Here is a 21,385-nt window from a genome sequence, read left to right as displayed (position 1 = left end):
GGAGTGGTGCCCATGGTGCTGGTGGTGCTCTGCCGATTTTTCGTTTTTGTTTATGACGTACGCTGCACCGTGTTTTTTCATTGGCTTCCGTCAGCTGTACGCAGTCGCGCCGTCGCGCGGTGGTGCGCTTACGTTGCTTACGTCGCTGCTTGACTCTTGTTTTTTCGCGCTCGCCACCTTGCTCTTTTTTTAAGCCTGCTTCCATTTCGTCGACGCGATTCGCGCCCTCATCGCCGTCATCCGGTCATATCTGGTGGGCCCGTGCGCGCGCTAACGCTATGTGTGCCGACTGTTGACGTTCGTTTCGCGAAGCAAACGATCCTGACGAACGGACGACGCCGTACCTGAAGAACAGAAATGCCTCTCGAAGTGCAATGGCCCCTACCCAACCTGAGCCAGCCCAACCGATTATGGCAGCTCGGAAGCTCAGTGATCGTTCCTGCCGTAGGTCTACTCGCCAAACTGTTTCACGGTAAGCCGACATTCGTGTGACGACGCTCATACGACGATAACGGAGAATGGGTAGCCGTAGTACGCCCTAATGCCCGGCCTGTTTTATAAGCGTGGATGCGTGCTTGTTGTTTTCGAGTGATTCGCTAATTGCGTGGGCGTGCGTGTTCGGGTGCATGTTTGTCCGAGCGCTGCTGTAACGTCCAATCTCCCAATCTCGGACTACGTAACGTGCACGATATTGATCGCGAATCCCGTCGTGTTTCGTCATTTTCGAAGCCGCCTGGCCGGCGGTCGTGTGAAAGGGCGCGCGGAGAAAGTGTGCTTTCCTTGTAGGAAGCGGCCTTCTGCGTTTCCGTTCCACTTAGCCGTGAGAGGGGCCTTTCTATACTTGGGATAAACCTCGCAGCGTCGGTGGCCCCGGGTTTCTGTAATGCACGCGCCGAGACCTTTCCTTGCACTCAAGGTAATCGCCAAGGCAGTGTTCTGGTGCCACCGACGCCGGCAGTGCCGCCGTATCGGCGATCTAAAGGTGAGATAATGTGCGGAGCTCAGCGCGGCGATCGATGTGATTGCCCTTTGCGCCGTTTTAATGCTAAGTTTAACGTCACGCGGAATGCTTAACCGGTTTGAGGGCATCACACTGGCTGTGGACAACGTACGGGCGCGTGTGTTGGGAAAGGTTGGGAGCGGAAAGCGAATAGGAATTACGTTTGCATGCTAGGTGATGAAATTTTGAATAACGGGACGAAAATTTTTTGCCTTTTTCGTTGCACTAGCAACAGTTGCGACGCCAGGAAGAGAAGCGAATAACTGGTCAGGCAAATGGCCTAAGCAAAGGTCAAAAGCGCGTCTCATGCCAATAAAAAAAGGTCTGCAACCGATTAATTGATGTAATTGACCTCTAATCGAATGACGAAGAAGCCGTTGCTCATTCCACTGCTCACTGATAAGGGAGGCGCGATCTGATGATGATGATGATGTCCTCAAAGATTTTGGCAATCGATTGTTAAATACGTGGGGACTTCAAAATCTGTCTGCATGGGTGGTTGACGAAGTTTTGGTCAATAACGCTTTTTATGAATGTACCGTTCTTTGCTGTACAGTGCTTGATGTCGCTGCAATGAAAGTGATTTCAGATGACATACATACATATTCCAAAATTAGCTGTTGTGGATCCACAAGCCTTTTTAGGATGCGATTCAGCTGAGCCCATCTCAAGACAAGAACCCCCCCGCCCCCTCTTCTTGGGTGTGCCAACAAGAAACTTGAAATGAACATCAAAAGCCACAGTTGTGGGCTAGTTGTCAAAATCCGAAAAAACGAAATCAAAAGCTGATGGTCAAAGTTTGATGACCATGTAATGAGAAAACTGCGCTGGCGCAAACAAGGGTGAAGAGAGGGGGACACACACAAGGCACTCTGTTGACAAAATACAGTGCTTCTAATGCCCTGCTACACTAGCGTCCGAATGTCATTTGAACCAAATGTCATTTGACTCAAATGCCAAGTTGTGCTGCTACACTAGGTTTTGAAATTCCATTCGGCTCAAATGACATTCGAGCCAAATGCGCACCGAGAGAGACATTTGGGATTTGAAATGCCATTTCTAGCGCTCTCGCACGCAGCGTCTTCGATCGGCAATAAAAAATATAATAGTTCCGTACGTAAAACAAACAAAATATTTTTGTTTGTGGAACTTTGTTCACTGTTCATTTACTTAAAATATGAAATCAACATATTTAATTTTCATACTCTAGAAACCAGTGGATCAGTCGCAAAAAAAAATAATAAAACTACACAAACAGCCACCCCATTGGAGTCAAAACTGGTGTCTCTTCTAATTTGATATCATTTTGCTGCCTTAGACTGCTCATAAATTTGATTGTTGTATTATTGTACGAAAACAAGACGGGGCAACAACAGTGCCACTACAGCACGGCAAGCAATTGTGAAAGCTTTCAAATGCCATCAAAATTGTAGCGTAGCTTGGCGGATTCTGAATGGCATTCGAAGCACCCCATTTGAGTCAAATGACATTTGGTTCAAATGACATTCGAACCCTAGTGTAGCCGGGGTATGAGTTGTGCTGAAGCCCTGCTGTGGGCAGCTGCAAGGTGCAGGGTGTGCAAGGTAAAAAGCACCTTGGCTAGCAATAATGCGTTAACAGGCATACCCTGTCTTTGCTTGTGGGAGGGAAGCACTTCATTGTGAATAACCTTGGCAGTATGCCAAATAAAATTTTGAGCTGATAATTTGTGAACTACATTGAAACGAGGTCTAAGCCTCACAAGTATGCCTGCAGGGACACTTTTCACAACAACAAAAACAGACAAATAGGGAAACATAAATGACCATTTTCAGATAGTCTGCATAGATTCTTGTTTCAGTGGGAACGCCATTGTGTGGCCCAAAAATGCCTTGTAGACTACCAGATGAATGAAGTTTCTCTAGCATTCTCCTTATGTAAATTTATTTTCTCGATGTCAGTATCCAAGTGTAAACATTAGCGGAAACAAACATTGAAAAAGTAGTTTAGCTAGTTAATTTACAAAGATTGTCGGAATAAGTGAACTAGGCATTCTACTAGTAGGTTTCGCAACTGCTGACAGAGTATTTACCATGTAGGCATTGAATGTTGATGCATGGCCTGAATTATTGATGTCAAAAAGGTAAAACATTTTCATTGTGTCTGAATGCGTAGTCAGACAACACCATTGCCACACAGCTTCTACACCCTGTCATGGTCATTTAATGCAGTGCTGTTAAAACTGGCGTGAAGGGAGTGAACATATCTTCAGGAGCTATTGAGGGTAAAGAAACAAATAAGCCTATCAACGGTGTGCCTATGCCTATCAACAGTACGGCGGTGCTTATCAACGTATGCCTATGTTATCATCGGCACAACACAAGAGTTGGGAAACAAAGCGTTTGTGTATCACTGCACGAGCTGAGCACTTGACATCCGTCTTTTGTTTGCTCAACATGCAGGCTTCAGTACATGCTGCCCTCATGCAATGAACGAGATACCTTTTACCAATAGGCCCGTTCCTGTGTGCCGGTCTGCGGTTAGACCAATTGGTTGCCGAAACTTTAGCATTATTGTGCGCTAGTGATAAAATGAAGTATGTGATACACCAAAATATATACCTCTGTCCTGTCGTTCCTCTATGTTCACTAGCAGGCACAACCCTAATGTTTGTTGTGGGGACCCTTGGCATGGCAACTCGAGTTCTCTGCTGTTGTTGTAGATGTTGGCTCTCCTATTTCCCGCTAAATTTTGGCAGTTTGTTAATGCAGCCATATTTTGTCACCATTTGCACACGCAGCATCTGATGAGTTCTGTTTTAGGCTGACATTTTAGTGCATATTGAAGGAGCTTCAGAGGCAATCCTTAAAGGGCCATGGAGAAAAAATACAACTTTTGTTTAATTTGGAAGAACTAGTCATTGGTAACTTGCTCACCTTCGTTGTGGCTGCAAAAGATTGTTTCCACACACTGAAAAAAAAAAAAAAAACAAGTTTTTCGCTACCTGTCAGCATTGACATAATGTTAACTCTGTGCTGGTGGCATTCAAGTATTGTGATCAAACAGAACTAGAGGTGTCACTAGAACGGTGCAGCCACGTTTTTTTGGCGCTGGCCTCTAATCGCACAAACAAGTCCCATTGACATCATAAGGGCTAAGTGAGAAAATGGCTGGTGAGCCGACACGGCTTCATCTGTTTTCCTTAGTGTCTAGATTGTTTGTGTGAAGTTTGCATCAAAATCAGTGTTATTGTTGCCGAGACAAAATAGTAGTTTGGTTTGTTCAAGAGGTTGCTTTGCAGCCTCTTGGCAAATGAGCAGACAAAGCATCCTCTTGAATGACCAAACTACTATTTCTGTCTTCGGGGCCTCTTTAAAGGCAGTTATACAGATCGCGCATCTAGCCCAAGTACCGGGGTGCAGCAAGTCGTCAGTCTACCTTGTTTGTGGTTGCGTATACAGCGCTGAGATGGTTCCTATATCCTCTGTGCGGCGTTACATGCACACAGACTTAATAAGGCATACAATCATATGGAATATATTAGCCCCTGGAGTTGTCAAAAACAATTGAAGGAAAAACAAAAATGTGAAAGGGGGATCAAGGGGACTGATTGCACTTACCTTGCTGTGCTCCTTGTTCATAGCTGTCCTTTTAATTAATTCTGATGCATTGTCCTCTTCTGCCTTATTCGGTCTGGGAAGAGGTGATAATGGAATTCACGAAGCACTGATAGGTTGGCACATTAGGAGAAGTTGTTTGTGTTATCCCCATGTTATCATCTATTCTTTGCTTATCTAATGCTTGTGTAATTTTTTCTTCTGCATAGTAACTTCGAACGTTGTTTGCGTAGGCAGGTTTTATGCAGCCAAATTGATGCTGTGTGTGGGATAGTGCATAACAAATGAAATAGTTGCACTGCAAGCGTATGGTTTGGGACATTGCATTTTAAAATTTCTGCTGGGTTTTACATAATTTGTACGCTGAAAAGGCTGACGTACATAAAGCAGTTGGTCATTTTGTAGCTGTATACTCGTTAGGTCATGATGTTCAGCTGGTTTGCTCTTATGGCTATGCATTGGATGTGTACAGAATAAGTGAGAACAAAATACAATAAACACGTAAAAATAAACATGCTTGGTGATATACCTGGCATATATCGCGAAGTGTATAGGTATATCGTGAAATACGCTCATAGGTGTGCTCTGGCTGTAGTGCCTCGTATATACAGTAGACTCCTGATAATTCAAACTCTGATAACTCAGACTTTCGGTTAATTCGAACAAATTTCAAAATTTCAGTTGGCGCACTATGTTTGCAATGTATTTTGCAGCCACTTAATTTAAACTGCCTCATTACGTAAATTCGGTTATATTGTACTTTTTGCTTATCCTTGCGGGAATATGTCTGCTGCATTCGCCGCTTCTAGCTGCACATTTGCATTCTTATATCACTAACAGTCTCAAATAAAGCTGATCACTTGGAAAGTGTGAATAACACTACGGTATTGTGTGTGAATGTTGTATTATTAAATATATGTGAATGTTTCTTTACAGCACGAATAGGTATGTTGCCCCAAGTCATATTTATGAGAACTTCTGATAATTCAAGCAAAATCCTGGGGTCGTCCCTTCGAGTTTGCATTAGGACGAGTCTACTGTATACCTATGTAGTTAAATAGCTCTTGACGGATAACAGTGTATTCAGCCCAACACCAGAAATTTTTAGAAGTATTTCCCCTTTTTAAAAGAAAATGCCCACCGAAAATTGCATAGTGTGTCCAATCTTATGCGGAATATCCGCAAATCTTAGTAGGGTCAAATTCAGTACAGTCAAGTACTAGTGTGACCCTGGTCATAAGGCATTGTCAGGGTAGCCAAGTATGAATTTCCCTGGTTAAGGAGGAAAAAGTTGCAAGTTGCCACAAAATAAATATGGAGAGCTAGCTATTCAGGGGCTGGTGTATGTTGGCAAAGTTATATTCATTATATATTCACTATATATTCATTATATATTCATTATAGGGCTTATTTGACCCTGTTTTGGGTAAAATGAAGAACATGTTAGTTGAAACCATTTGATGCCATCTTGGACCCTCCGAGTTCCTTGTTAACGGGTGTGTAATTAGCATTATGCCTCCTGTCTGTGCAAATGTATTTTTGTTCATGCCCGGTTATCTCAGCTGGTGTATATTACAATGAAGTGATGTCATCTTAGTGGAGGAAACTGCCTTTTAGAGGCATGGCATTGTGGGATGTTGAGTGTCTCCCACAATTAAGCCTAATGGCTTCCTCAATGGGGTGAGCTATTGTGCTGTCACTTACTTCCTTGAGCACTTCTCGTTGTTGTCACGCGTAATGGGCGCGCGAAGAAAGAATGAACCTTGGCGGCTGATGGTCGGCACATAATTCGGAAAGTAACATAGCCACTGTAAAAAGGGGGCGGTCTGTGGACCTTCTCGTGAAACTTCAGCATCTTAGCCATTATCAATCATGTGCTTCAAAGCTAATGATGCTTCCCAACGAAAAGCTCTACAGGGTGTATCACTTCTTAAAGTTAAATGGGCATTCCACTTTCTACACCATCCCAAACCGACTCAACTGAAGCTGTTGCACTTGCTGTGTTGAAGTTAAAATAATGTCTCCTTGCTCTTCTCATTACAATTAAAGATGCTGACTTTTTTTTTTCTTTTCAATGCCCACCAGAAACTAAAATCTTTGTGGTTAAGTTCTGTGCATGCGAAAAAGTATTGAGCTTATTCTTGTAGCATTAATTGCATTGCCATGTTGGGTATTACTGTGGCATAGTGCCTGACCACTTAGCTGCTGCTGAAAGCTTCATAATTGTCTTAAACATGTAATTTTTTTACAAACCCTGATTCCTATTTGCGCTTCTTTCCTGGGCAGGTGCGTAGCACCGGGAACCTACAACTAAAATACTGAGCAAGCCCACTGAAGTTTCGGAATAATTTCAGTAAGGTGTGGAGAGTGCGTGCTTACTCAAATAGTTCAGGAAATTGCTTTTTAATATTTTACTGAAGTATTTTTCTTATCAACTAAGCTGTCTGAAACCACTTGCAATTGTTGAAAAAAAAAAATAGTAGAGGGAGTGAGGCAGTTCTTAGAAAGCTTTCTTGTACCTTGTACTTTGTTCTTGGTTATTCTAAATATTCAGGATTCTAGATATCCTGGGTAATCTCAAATACTAAGGCAAACGGATAAAGCAGTGGTGATGAGGGGTTTGGTGCCTCTAGTTCTGATTGTACCATTTGAATGCTAACGTGGAGTTATCACAGCTTTCAGTATTTCCCCTATTACGTCACTGCTTACATGGTGTAGAGAAAAAATTGTTTTTCAATATTTATCATTCCTTTTTGTGTGTGCGTGTGAAAGAAAATGTCTTTCCGGGCCAACACGTATTTCAGTGACTTAACAAGGGCCATGTGTGGTCCTAACAAATGCTAGTTAGTAGATACTAATCCAACAAGGTTATAGTTTGTCTTCAGTGTTTATTAACACTGGCAATTATGAGCCAATCTGGGATTGGCAGTTCAGAGCACGGTTGCTGACATGAGTTGACCAATTAACGAGGGGCATGTTTTGTTGTGGCATTGCCTTAAGTGCTAGGTGTTTCATCAATTTCTGTTTTTTTTTGTTGGTTTTTTTTTTTTTTTTGCGTTTGTGGTAAGGCAAATGAAAAGAACTGTTGCACGTTTAATGTACACTCTTCTAAGCACACATTAAAGCTGTGCATTGGGCATACCAACAAACAATGATAGAGTCCTGAAAGGACATGTGGGCTGTTTCTGTTACTTCCGGTTATGCCGCGTAGGAACTGTGGGGTGGTGGGATCCTCCAAACAGGTGTGTGTATATTGAGGACAGGCACAGGTGTTGGTGCTTTAGGTCATTGTGTATACTTGTCTGTCGTAGTAAAAAAAGTATGCTGTTGTTTGTGTGCATGTGTGTGTTTGTGTGTGTGTAAATATGAGAGACACGTGTCAAGAAAGGAATGCTTTTAATGTTTCGGCAGTCATCCAAACAACAGCAGTGACTGTCGTGCAGTATATGAAGGCTGTTGTTGTGATTACACAGACCTCGCAAGAGTAGAAGACAAAGTAAAACAATCCAAATAGAATGCATTGTTGGGATGCCGTACTACATTCTCTCTGCTTAGATACATACAGTCTGTTGACAAGTGTGACGTGCGGTCACCCATGACAAGCGTGCAATACAAAGGGGAGGGGGTAGCTGTACGATTGATTGCAGTCACTGAAAGAAACAGCTGAGTTTTCCCACACTTTCATTTGAACCACGTGTGATTGTATTGAATTCAAACATCAAAATAGTTCCATGAACTCCCCTGTCATGATTCCCGACAAGCCAGATTTCCCCGACTCAAAAATTGTGGCTTTGATGTCAAATGAGTGGCCTGGGACCTTGGCATGCTTTGATATTGGTAGGAAAGGAAGCATAGATGTGAGCCTTGCTGTTTTTAAACTTATACCTGAAAGGGTGTTTCGGTATCACCAACATGGTGCGTTTTACGGAGAAAGCACCCAGGAAGATAAACTACGTTACCCGTGTCACAATTGTAGTCCCCAGTTACTTCAAAGCTGAAGTTAGGTGCGGTGATGTTCACAGGTAACGGACTACCGTAAAGTTCTGAAAAAACACCCACCAAAATTTCGGAGCTATCGAGTTAAAAATGCGGGATGTGCGAACTTTGGGCTCAAGGGAAGGAAAACTACAAAAAGTGGCCACATCGCCAACCAAAACTGCGGAGATATCAAGAAAAAATGCCAGATTGGCGAACTTTGGGCTCAAGTGCGGAAAGGACAAATAAGTGACCGCATCAACACGTGGATAGGTGATTCGCGTTTGTTTTGTTTATTCATCGGCACTAAAGCCATCGATTTTAGGGGGTGGGCGATGTTTCAGGGGTGGGCGTTTGCTCAGAACTTTACGGTAGTCATATGGTTGCAGACTTTGCAACGTGGTTTGTTGCAAAAGCGGCAGTTTGCAGGTATTTTAGATACACTTTTTGACAATGGAAGTAGGTCACGCAGATTTTGGGGCCTTGTGTCTGTTAACGCGCATACGATGTCGTGTTTTGTAAAGCCTTCTCATCGAGACTATTCGCTCACAGGTGCATGATTTCTCACTAAAAGTCAGTAGAAGTGCATCACTGCAGCGTTGCGATATGGGACCAATGTTTCGTATATACCGCTGTTGGGCTGGTGGTGTTCCGCGTGTAAAAAATAATTATGATGCCTAACAGTGGCAGGCTGAAGCCTCGCCAAGTCAAAGTCAAAAGATTTTATTGTAAACAGGAACGTTGAGTACAAGGCTACAACTTTGTTAGTATACGCGGTCAGCTCCCACTAAAGTAACGGTTCCAGATACTTCACTAGAGTGGGTCCAGCAAGTCCAGGCATTCTGCAGGGTATGGCTGTAATGGGTGAACCTTACTGATGCATTACATGTAAAAAAATGCAGTTGCACAAAACTAAGCTTCGATTGAAATACGGTTTGTGTTTGCATTGCACTTTGGTTACACCATGAGTATTTGTTGGGAAAAGGGTGGCAAAAGGAGAAAACAAGAAAAGGAGAGCATTCTTCTCTTGTGGTTCCATAGCACGTTCCTCAAAACTAAACTCATCCATTGCTCACTCTTCAGTTGCAATTTAATTAATTCCACAGTGACACTTTCTAAGAACGCAAAGTGTAGGTACAAATCCTTTTTGCGATACCATAAAAAGCTGTACAGCCCACGGTGTCGCAAGTAGATTCTGGAATGGTTATATGTCATTACTTTAGCTTCATATGACACGAGCACGGTGGGGCACTGTCCCAGTAGGCCTCTAAAAGCCTCAGCTTTGCAACCATACTTTCACATACCTTTGTGACTCATGCAACAGACCAAACTAGAGGTGTTACTAGGAGCGTCTATGAAAACATCTTGCTGAAAACATCTTGCAACAATTGTGGGCACATACATAACCCTTGCACTGTAGCATCCACCGTAACAAATGTGTAAGAGGGAGGGGATCTCTTGTACTCATTTGAGCCCTGGCTTATTTCATGATCTGTTTTTCTTTGTGTCTGTGTGTGTGTCTAACATATTTGCCCTCATAGTTGCTTGATTTATCTGAAATATGCATATCTCTTTCAATACTAGCAACCAGCAGAAATGTGGCAGCTGTTGCAATGTGAATCTGGTTTTCGATTCAGCGAAGGTCAGTTGACGGGGAAAAGACGAGAAAGTTTTGCATTCAAACTTTTTACAGTTTCAGCCAATTTTTGTGCCAGTGCAGGGCTGCAGAAATGTACAAATGATCAGCCAGGCTGAACAATTGAGTGGAGAAGAAGCACTGATGTGTTGGTATAGTTTTTTTTACGAAGCTTCTGAACTGTGGGGCTGACGAAAAAAAAAAAAATTAATCGCGGACTGTATTATACAAAAAACAGTGAACTGTAAAATGAGGTGCCTTTGATGATAAACCTGAAGCAAATCTTGTGATACCTCTTCTCTTGTATTTATGTGTCCAGCTGCCCGTCTTACTCTCTCTTTTGACTGCCCCTTGGTGGTTCTTTCCCCCTAACCTCACGGCTGCTGTTTTTCCTTCCATTTGGTGCAAAAGAGCCGCAGTTTCTTAAGCGGGCAAAGAACCCACACAGGGCCCGAGTATTCCGCGCCACAGGTGAGCTTCCCCCGTGGAACTCACTTTTGTCTCTCTCTCTCGTAGTTTCCGTCTTCCTGTAGTGACCCTCTGTCTCTGCTCTCTTTTTCTGCCTTCACCTTCCATGCTTTGGCAGCACAGTGCTTTATATGCCCTGCTGTTTGTTACCAACACTCCTTACACACCTCTCCGCATACTGTAATTACCCATTTTACATTTGGTTTTTACATGCACTGAGTGAAGCTTGTGCTGGAATGGCATTGTGCACTTTTTTCACACCTGCGAGGCATGATATTTGCATTGAGGAGCATGCTTAGTGAATTATGGCTTTTGCCTTATTGTTGTTCTCTCAAAGCACTCACATGCTTATAGCTTTGAATATCAAGCTTGTATTCTTATACCATGAGGCCCAATGGCTAAAATGTGGCCAAACGAGCTTTTAAGAAAAGACGTTTCCCCATTGTCGTTGGTAGTAAATTTGGAAGCCATTCCAATTTATGGTGTTAGACTTTAATGGGAAAATTTTGTTGGTGATGTCAAGCACACATTTCTTAAGTTTGCCATCTTTATCTCTCTCTCTTTCTTTCAGTTGCAGGGAGGTGATTCCTGCTTTGTGTGTTGTAGAAGCACCAATATCAGTTTCGATTGTCAGGGCTGAAAGGGCTTTTCGTGGAATTTGTTTTGGGGTTCTCGTCTTCTTGGCCTGCGGTTCCGTCAACACTTCGGTCTCGTAGCTACTCTGGACCTAACAACTACTTGCATTCAAAAACAGGTTGCGTTTGAAAACCAACTGGCGCTTGTTGACGTCAGTACGCCTGTATAAGCAGCTGCAGTACTTCCTGCTCTCGTCGGTTGCTTTGTTCACTTCGTTTAAACTCGCGTGTTAGTTCACTTTGTAGTTTTGCACTGTAGGCATGTCCTCTGGGTGGTTTTTAAAGCAGTGATAACTATATCAGCTCCAGCAACAGCCAAAAAGACAACAGCAGTGCTGCTACCGAAAAAGACAATGCACAGAGATCAACCACAAAGATGCTTTCGGCGTCAAAACCTACTTTTCAAGGCAAAAAAAAAAAAAATAAAATAAAAGGGGGTCAACATGACACTTTTTTTTTTTTTTTGCAAGCATGTGAAGAGTATGCTTTGATATTGCTCATTGCAACACCGGCTGCTTGCTTGCTGGGCGGTTTCCTGTGCATTGTGCATTGTTTGTTACCGGCAAAAAACAAAAATCAACGCGAAAGCGTTACTTGGCCAGGTTGGCGGAACCGCACACCCAGCTGGTGCCCTCAAATGCCGTGTTCGTTAAGCACTCAATTTCTCATACCAGAACCAACGCTGCTTCCCACAGCTGCTGCGTACAGATTACGTCGTCTAACTGAACCTGAGGTTAGAAACGCATTGTGAATTATTGCGGCACTATGAAGTCTTTATTGTCCGAAGTTCAGTTGCTCGCATGCTTTTGGGTTCTCATCTCATGAAAACATGCTTAGGGATCCTCTGCAATTTTTTATTGGTGCGCTGGTGGCCTGCTTTTGCCCCCATTCCCTGCAACTGTTTTTTGTTTGTTTGTTTTTTAATCCTGCAAGAAGAAACCATTCATGATGGCAAATATGCACATTGCATGTGTCCTAGAAAAGTGCGAGTCCTTGTTTGCATGCATAAAACTAAAAATGCAGGGATATGTTTGGAGGTAGTGACGAAAGATGGAATTTGGACTACTCTTTCAGAGCCTCTGACTAACAGAACACACTGCATTAGATTGACTGTGTTTATAATGATTCCAGATTTTAGTGGAATGGAGCACACAGCATGTGGGGTGCACACGTATGTGGTGTTGTTACAAGTGTTCGTTATACACTAAACTCCCCTCAGGACGAACTCGAAGGGATTGTGAAAATGTGTTCGTATTATCAGAAATTTGTCTTAATTTAAGCGGACTTTTTTTTTTTTTTTTTTTGCATTGTTCACATTACAAGGGAGCAAAAGTGTTGTTCACCTTTCGTCTTAACCGAGTTCGTCTTAACGGGTCTACTGTAGTAAGAATGACATTGCAATTCTTGACTGGTGGAGATTTTTATTGTAATTTATACTGACCGTCACCCAGAATTTTGCTTTCAAGCTAATTTTTGCACATTCTCGTTATTTACTAAATAGATGGTTCAGTTGCAGTTTTATTGCATTCTGCATGGGTGGCATGCTCCCATAGAGTAGCAACCTTACTAAAGCAGACAGGAAAGGGGATCGCTACTTGGGCAAAATGTTAGGCGCGGCTAGCTTGGGAAAATGTTGTTTCTAAGCTTTTTCACTTTTGTAAGCACTTTCTTCACTTTGCGAGGGAAGAACTTCTGCCGCGGTGGTTCTTACCCTGCCTCTGCTCTTCTTCTTGCCGCCACCACCCCTCCCGCCTCCCCCCTCCCTGAATGAAGGCTGGCTGAACACGGTGAACGTGTACAACAAGGAGGCCCTGTTCGAGGCCATTGAGAACCGGCCCAAGGACGTGCCGCTGATCACGGTGTGCAACCACCACTCGTGCCTGGACGACCCTTTCATTTGGGGCATGCTGGAGCTGCGCCACATGCTGCGGCAGCAGTGCATGCGGTGGAGCGTGGCCGCCCACGACATCTGCTTCACCAACGAGCTGCACGCGCGCTTCTTCGCCATGGGAAAGACGGTGCCCGTGTGCCGGGGCGAGGGCGTCTTCCAGAAGGGCATGGACTACTGCATCGACCTGCTCAACCGCGGCATGTGGGTGCACATCTTCCCCGAGGGAAAGGTCAACATGGTCACCCAGGAGTTCCTACGGCTCAAGTGGGGTGAGCTCTGCCCTTCCCTCGCTCGGTCCGCGCCTGAAACGTTCTGTGCATGCGCTACTCTCGCTCCCAGCGACCGATCCGCCATTATTTAAAAGCCAAACGTAAACCAAACGACGCAAATATTGGATTAGCCAGTTGCGGACCCCGAGCCAGCTAAATGCTGCTTCGTTCTCTGAGCCCCGAAAGCAGCCGACAGGAAGGCGTGCTACGGCTGCCGTCGAAAAAATTCTCTGCCACCAAAACCGTGCGTTGAGCCTGAGACGGCTTCCACAACTGCGCAGGGCAGGTGAAAAAAAGTGGGCTTGTTCTTCTTAATTCACCAAGTGTGATTCGGGCAGTCATTGCAAGAGGGCTGCGCCACTGGAAAAAGGTCCACTGCAAAGACAACAGAAAAATTCCACGCTGCACGTGCCACCTTACCTTATCTATCTGTCCATCTATCTTATCTGCTTATCTGTGGTGCAAAACCATGGCATGTGCAGCTGGAATTTTGTTTTCTTTGCTGTTTAAGATAGATAGTGCCATAGCTATACCAGATAGATAAGGTAGATTTATCTATCTTCTCTATCTGTGTGTCAAAGCCATGGCGCATGGAGCCTGGAATTTTTTGTTTTCTTTGAAATTTTAGATAGACAAGATAGATCTAGGTGTCCCATCTGTCTATGTGGCACGTGCAGCCCAGCTTTTTTTTTTTCTTTGCAATTTTGATGTGGCTGAACGGAAACTTCAATCAAGGTGTCGGGACATTGCTACGGCTAACCGTCTAAGCAACAAAATGGTTCTCGTTTAAGCAGGTTTAAGTTATGGCAGCTTTTGATGTGTGTCCAGGTGAAAAGCCTGATCGAGGTCACATCTTTTGCTAACGTAGCTTTTTGGTTTATTTTATTGATTTTAGTGGCTCTGTTAAGCCTCAACTAATGGGTTTGGCTCTGGTTCGATTGAGTTATCGTTTGAGCAAAAAGAAACTACAAAAAGCTGCGGTTGGCTAAGCGACGTTTGTGCTCCTTTGTTTTTGCAGGTGTTGGCAGGCTAATCGCGGAAAGCAAGAAGTGTCCCATAGTTATTCCCTTTTGGCACGTTGGTGAGTACATTTTGGACGGAAAGAGATACCAGCATGGCAGCCTATGATGCTGGCAACTTCTAACACCAACATCCCTCTCCCTCTTTTTCTTTTTCTTTTAGGCATGAACAACGTCTTGCCTAACAAGGAGCCCTATATCCCACAGTGGGGCCAGGTACGTCTTTCACTTGTTTTAAAGAAGTCTAAACGTAGCAAACATTAGAGTGGTTAGTTCTGCAATAGTGGGCACTTAAAATTGCACCTACTAAAGCTGGACTTCAGTTTGTTGTCGGTTTTTAAGTTGTTTCGTTAGAATGCCACATTCCTACGGTTACTTGTGCTGCTGCCAAGGTTTTCTGCAAAGAATTGAGACCTAGAGCTAAGAAGGATCTTTTTATCCTCCTCCGACGTTAGATTATTCATGACGATATTAGCTTGGCACTAAATTAGTTTATCCTCCTCCGACGTTAGATTATTCATGACGATATTAGCTTGGCACTAAATTAGTTTGGCACTAAAAGCATTAGTGCCAAAGACTTTTTAAGGAAAATTGATCTGGGAGGTAGTTTAAGCATTTAACATTTCTGAGGTGAGACTGTTTTTTGCAATGCATTTTACATGTGTGCTTCTACGGTTCCATTTGTAATATTCGAGGCTAGCATACCATTCTTACCTACGGTAAATGTCAGATGAAGGAGCATTTGTTGAGGAATTCAAACCATAACAAAGACTTTTATAAATAGCAAGTTTAAAAACTAGTTTGTGCATTCCATTTGAAATTGTTGTGTCTGTACATTTCATTCGAAATGATATCTTATCTAGTTCGCTTTAACGCACAGCGTTTCCAATTCTCTTCTACTCAATTAAGCTGCTGTGTCAAACTATGCATAGTTCAGTCCCTTCTGGTAGGCCCATTCGTACGTGCATTTTTACTGTAAATTCAGCAGAGCTAAACCTGTAGGCCAGTTCCATAAGTACATTGCTTGCTGTTTCGGTGGTTTTCAATGCTGGTATGTCCCTTTGACAGTTCTGTGCGTTGTTTTTTCTTGGTCGTCCACAGCTAGTGACTATTCTAATTGGAAATCCCATCGACTTCACCTGCCTTCGTAGTACCATGCAGAAGGAAAACAGAAGCGCGGTGAGTGCAAAACAGTTCAATTACATGGTGCCTCTAGAAGCCAGTGTGCAAAGTACCGGATGTTGCAATTACGTGCAGTCTGCTTGGCTTCCTGGGTAGGCTTTGAAGACTCTCTACATTTAAAGTGAGAGTCCTGAAAGCAAAAACATCTGAAACATCCCTCCGAAAAAACCATCCAAACTTCAAAAACAGTTTTTGTGTGAGTAAACGTATGGGCCACGATTTATTGCACCTTGACCAATTAGCCTGTTTCGTGGTTAGCAGAGATTTGGTTGCGCACACTTGTCTTGAGGACTTTGCAAATATGCCTGGGCGAGTGTATTCACTATTGCATGCATAAAACAGGCTCATATCATGTGAGACACCTAAACGATGGTGCAGTAGATGTGAGTTCGACGCACTGCTAGGAAATTTGAGCCAATAATGTAAGGATGAGTAACAAAAGCATAAACTTGCAGTATTCACCCTTTTGTGGTAATGTGAAATATGTGCCCAGTTTACTGCAATAGATACTCGGCATCTTGGACAGGACTACAAGGAAAGAATGCACAAGTTAACAATCATTACTGCATGCAGCGGTGGTACAGATTAACCAAAAAGCAACTGTGATGCTAGAATTTGTTTGAACTTGAACCCCAGCACACTGCACAATTCAAAACATGCTAAGTGATGCTCGTTGTCATTGCCTGGCATGCAGTAGATTGGACATTCAATAAGTCCACCCTCTTCTTTTCTTTTTCCAAGTGCTCGTAGCTGTAGACCATATCAAGAAAAATTTACCGTTTCCGCCTGGAATTTAGGTAGCGCGTTTAACTTTTAACATTCCCCTTTTGAACAGATTTAAAAATAGTGCAACTTGTCGAAGTATTTCAAGGTCCGCAACAAAATCTGTGAGCAAGAATGCCTTGTTTCGTTATCCATCTACGCTTTGCTTTCCGCTTTGTGAGCTGTGTTGAGATTGACCACGATGTCCTGTGTGATTGTCAATTACCAGGTCACAACGTTATCACACCACTTATACTCTCAATAGGTGACAAGGACCCACATTATTGCCAAGGCATTCTGAAGCCCTTGCGTGTCTTCAGCAGACATTTTGCCGTAGTCACTATCACTCGTCTTCAGCGTTTCTACCAGCATGACAAGCGCTCGTTTTTGTTTGCTTGGAACCCTGAAACATGCACTTTGTGGAGACAATGCTGCGTAAATTAGGCAGCAACAATAATGCAGTTTTTGGTATTGCTCCTTGAGTGTATTGCTCCTTGAAAGCAATATGGGACCAATCGACCAAGATTTAGGGGATATCCCCCAGGTGGAGTAAGTAGCCATACGGCTGCGTTCAGGTGGATGTCAAACTTTCCTTCGCACAATATGGGACCAGCACCTTAGAGCATAAAAGCCAAAAAGGCATATGCTACAGGCGCATATCAACAAAGTGCTACAGCATAACCTGTCAGTGCATTGTGCTTTTTAAATATTTACTATTTATTCCTTTTTTTTTTTTTTTTTGTCTTTAGATGGAGCAGCGAAAGAAGATAACGGACGTCATTCAGGACGAGTTCAGCCAGCTGAAGAGCCAGGCTGAGACGCTACATCAGCTGAGTCTCCCGTCGTCATCGTCCTAACGCAGTTGTTGTTAACCCTGGCGTGCCGCATCCGAAATGAGGCGTCGTCCATGCCTGATTACGTCGTAGCCTCTAGCAAGGACGAACGTGCGCTGGCTGGACGACACCCTTGTACAGCCAGCAGAACCTTCGGCGGCGCCTGTCTGAGTTCTATTCAGGAATGCTTCCATTGGAATCGTGTGCAATGAAACACTGGCGAAGAATGTAGAGACTAAATCACCCCTGGCATTATCACCCAACTGCACCGATGAAGTTTATCGTACACTGGCGTTCTCTATTACTGATTATTGATTGACGCAATTGGTTTGTTGTATAGGTATCGCTTAGATATGAAAAATTAATTTCAGTCTTGCCATGAATGGTGTTGCCCTTCTGCTGCCCTTTTTATTTATGGAGCCCTGGCGAAGGTTGTAAAAAACTTGGGCTCTGCGTTGATTTTAAAGGGTTGAAACGAACAGTACAAGAAAGGTTGGAGTCTCCTTTTTAATGTTAGGAAACCTGCCAGGGGTAGTTGCAACATGTTTGTCAGTCATGACTTTTTGAACTAACAGACGGGCGTTAGAGGATTTATTTGGCTGTACCGAGCGGGCATGTACTTATTGTCAATGCCACTGGCTGATTCACACGTTCTGTTAAGTTCTTTAGCCAGGTAGGCTTAGTGTTTGCATTTTATGCTGGATGCCTATTTTGGGACATTTCATCTACCGGTATGAATTTTGAGAGTTGTGGCACAAATTGACAAGGGCAACAGAAAGGAACGAAGGATGGAATACAGTGAAAACTACCATCGTTCTTGATGTGTCCATTCCTTTCTGCCACTGTCTTTCTGCTGCAACTCGCAATTCACCACTGGCCAGTTAACTAGCCCAGTAGCAAGTTACTGAATAGCACGTACCCTATGTAAAATTTTACCATTTTGGACATAATGGTATTGAATGCTTAGTACATAGCATTTTTAATGTTCTTGGTGAATGAAATTAGTTTTTCCAGTGCTTTGCGGGTTTTTTTGTGAGCAGTAATCACCATTGATTTGTGTTACTCCTGCCAATACTGTCTATGAGGGGCTACATGTGATGAAATTTTTGATAGTGCGTCAGTCTAAGTGCATGCTTGCCGCCTTAACCAGCATACATTGGGATTTGTTTATATGCTTGGCCTCGTCAAAAAGGGCACAGTAACAAAGTACGTAGAAATGCAGTTTTTATAATGAAGCCGTTGTGTGGTGGAACAGTGAATTGCAACTTTTGGTCGACGTACTTTAAATAACTTTACTAGAGCTGCCTCTTATACAAGTTTCTCAGTGTAAAATAGAGTGTTCTGACCAACAGCAGTAGTTGCCACTTGCTCGAGTTTTTAGCCTCCGTGGCCTCAGGTTCTTGTGCAGGCTTGTAGAGGCTATTTTTTTACGCACCAAGCTATTCCAACTGGGTCGATTGCCTTGCCATTTTTCGGGGGTGGAAGAGATGGTGGTTTGGACGTCATTGTTCAAAGAACCAAGTTTGTTGTTTTTTGTTGTTGTTGTTTTCTTGCCTGGCTTTTTTCTTCTTCTTTGGGCTTAGGAGAAGCACAATTTGGTTGTAGTAGCGGTAGTAATTTCTGTTCTTGAAGGTAGGGCCTGGTTATGCTTGCTTTAGGAGTGAAAGGGATTTCAGCGAGCTCACTTCTTTCTCTGTGACACAATTCGCCTGGTTGTATCCTTGCATGCAGTGTTATAGCCATGTGAGAATTCATTTGCTGTAATACAATGCGTCTTGTAACAAGGTAATTAATGCTAATTCGGACATGCAGGTCATAACTTTGCAACAAAGCCTCCCAAACAGTATGCTGTGTCTTACTCTGTTATTTTTATTTGATGGCAATTCCTACGCAGTCGTATCATTACTAAGTCTTTACACACAAAACTCATCTAACCGATTATTAAACCTATCTGAAACTAGCAAGGAGTGCTTGTACTTGGAACTTACATCCAGGCTCGTCGCATCTTGTTCAGTATGTCACAGTTCTTACTGTCTGTAGAAGAGCCCAATTTTTAAGATTCTTTTTTTTTTCTTGTTTTCTATTTCTTTGAGGCAAATTCATTAGGGATTGGTATCACGTCGTCTGTTTAACTTGGGTAGCCTTCAGTGTGGTGCTAGTGTTCCATTGAGGAAGCATGTACTTGCATGGTGTACAGTAGTGCACAAACAGGGAGTCTTTGCTGTTCGGTTTTATGTGGCGTCGCAGCGCAGTGCATGTCACGGATACAAATTTCGCGTAGTCTTTGTTGAGCCCAAAGCCTAATTTTAGTGCTGTTGCTGTTAATTGTATAGATACTGTGATATATATGTATACATATCTATATTGGTTGTGCTTTGCGATGGTAAGAATCCCGATTCCTACACCTGATTCAGTCAATTTCGAGACAGCGCACAGTCACTAACCAGTGTCAGCACAGTACGTGCTTGTAGAGATTAGGGACTTGTATGTTCTACCTTGCACGGGGGCCTTTGAACTGAGAGTTGTGGCCCGTGAGTTTTGGCTACACGTCTCGATTGGGCCCCCTGCTAGCTTTGCGCACAATACCCTTGCCATTCTGCATCCTGCGATGTGCGATTTCACGCCACGATTTTTGCCCTGCTTTGTTTTTGTGCCAGCGCTGAGTTGCGCAGATGGCCGCTCCGTGCTACCACGTCAAATCCTGTGTGCAATTTCTCTTTCCTGCCTTCTGCATTATTTCTGCTGTTCAGTCACGTTGAGACCTGCTGCAACCTTTGTTCTTATGCATGTATAGTTTGCGACTAAACTTAGCATTGCAGCACATTTTGATTGCTGATGCTGTTGAGGTGTCGTGAAACCCTTTATACCACTTGTGGAGTTTCTTGCGTGAAACGCTGCAGTTGTTGCCCCATGAGCTTTGCACCAGTTGGCACAGTTTTGTTTCAGGAAATTGCACGTGTGAAATCAAATACTGCAGCCATTTGCTCTTCCCAAACCTTTGTAGGCTGTTTGGAAGCCTGCCGCCTTTTGGCCAATGCATTCTGTGCAGTATTTTAAGCGATTTTTTTTTTTTCATACAATATGTTCCCAAACAGCCGTGTTAAGAAGCCTGCTACCAAACCCGTATTTTTTTTTTTTTATGGGGTTTTAGTTTGGCTTGTGCTGTGTAAGACATTTCGCTGCAGAATTAGCTGCAAACGGTTTTAGCAGGGCGTTATTGGATACGTTTGCATGTGTGGAGTTTATCGGTTGTTGATTGCCTGAGTTAGGTTGTCTTTCATCTTTGAATTGTATCTTCATTGTTGATGGTTATCGGGGAGACAAGGAAGCCAAATGAGGCGCATGTTAAAGGGGCCGTGAAAGCAAAATACGACTTCAGTACGAGAGAACTTGTGTTTGGTACTCAGTACGACTCGATTAGAGCCCCAAAAGATGTTTTTTTTTTACCAAAAATAACAGGAGACATTTGAATTTTGGGGTCCAAATTTTGTGTTGTAACGGGAAGATCACTAAGACAGTTATCACTGTATTAACAGCACAATAGCATTCAAGTGGTGCGAATATACAGGACTAAAGGCACCACTGCAACCGCACAGTCGTTTTCTTTTTATTTTATTTTTTTGCTTTAATTGACGGCCGCCAATTGCACGCACAAGTCGCTGGGACGTCGTAAGTACCCGCCATGAAAGTGGCAGGCGAATCGTTACTACCTAATGTTTTTCTTACTATCTGGCTCAGTCGTTGGCAGTTTGCATTCACATTTATGTCATTGTTGCTGGTACTTTTTTTTTGATGAGCCAAACGTGTTTTTGGTTTTTATGGCCCCTTTAAGAAATTGTGTAAAAAGACTGGCTTTCGCTTTTTGGTTCCAGGTTACTCGCAACTTGTTAGTCTTGTACAGCCTCTGCTTATCCAATGGCTTGTTATTCTTTGCTGCTACTGTGCGTTTTTATTTCCTGCGAGAAAAATGGCCACCTTGCTTTTCGACGTATTTTGTGCTTTTGAGCAGCACATCAAATGGATATGAATGATTTGATTTGGGGTCATTGATGCTTCGCTAACACTTGCCGAGCTAAGTAACTGAAATAAAATCTATCAATTGGCAGTGAGCTCAACAGG

The 21,385-nt window shown here is 43.3% G+C and overlaps 1 protein-coding gene across 2 annotated transcripts; it reads left to right on the top strand.

Annotated features, from left to right (window-relative positions):
- The first annotated feature begins 117 nt into the window (after positions 1-117).
- Taz (tafazzin, phospholipid-lysophospholipid transacylase) lies at positions 118-20,712 on the top strand. Of its 2 annotated transcripts, XM_077682327.1 has the most exons (7): positions 118-472; positions 10,619-10,678; positions 13,084-13,470; positions 14,489-14,551; positions 14,653-14,705; positions 15,591-15,668; positions 17,183-20,712. In XM_077682327.1, exons 1-7 carry the CDS (start codon positions 358-360, stop codon positions 17,288-17,290), a joined length of 864 nt encoding a protein of 287 aa, XP_077538453.1. In that variant the 5' UTR covers positions 118-357; the 3' UTR covers positions 17,291-20,712. The 2 variants fall into 2 exon arrangements, with proteins under 2 accessions (XP_077538453.1, XP_077538454.1); XM_077682328.1 differs by lacking the exon at positions 10,619-10,678 and having other exon boundaries at positions 120-472.
- The last annotated feature ends 673 nt before the right edge of the window (positions 20,713-21,385 follow it).

Source organism: Haemaphysalis longicornis, unplaced genomic scaffold, assembly GCF_048455015.1.
Source record: "Haemaphysalis longicornis isolate Haplotype H1 unplaced genomic scaffold, Haemaphysalis longicornis Haplotype H1 scaffold_9, whole genome shotgun sequence".
Classification (NCBI taxonomy): domain Eukaryota; kingdom Metazoa; phylum Arthropoda; class Arachnida; order Ixodida; family Ixodidae; genus Haemaphysalis; species Haemaphysalis longicornis.
The sequence above is the reverse complement of the archived record's forward strand: the minus strand, read 5'-3'. Positions and strand labels throughout refer to the sequence as shown.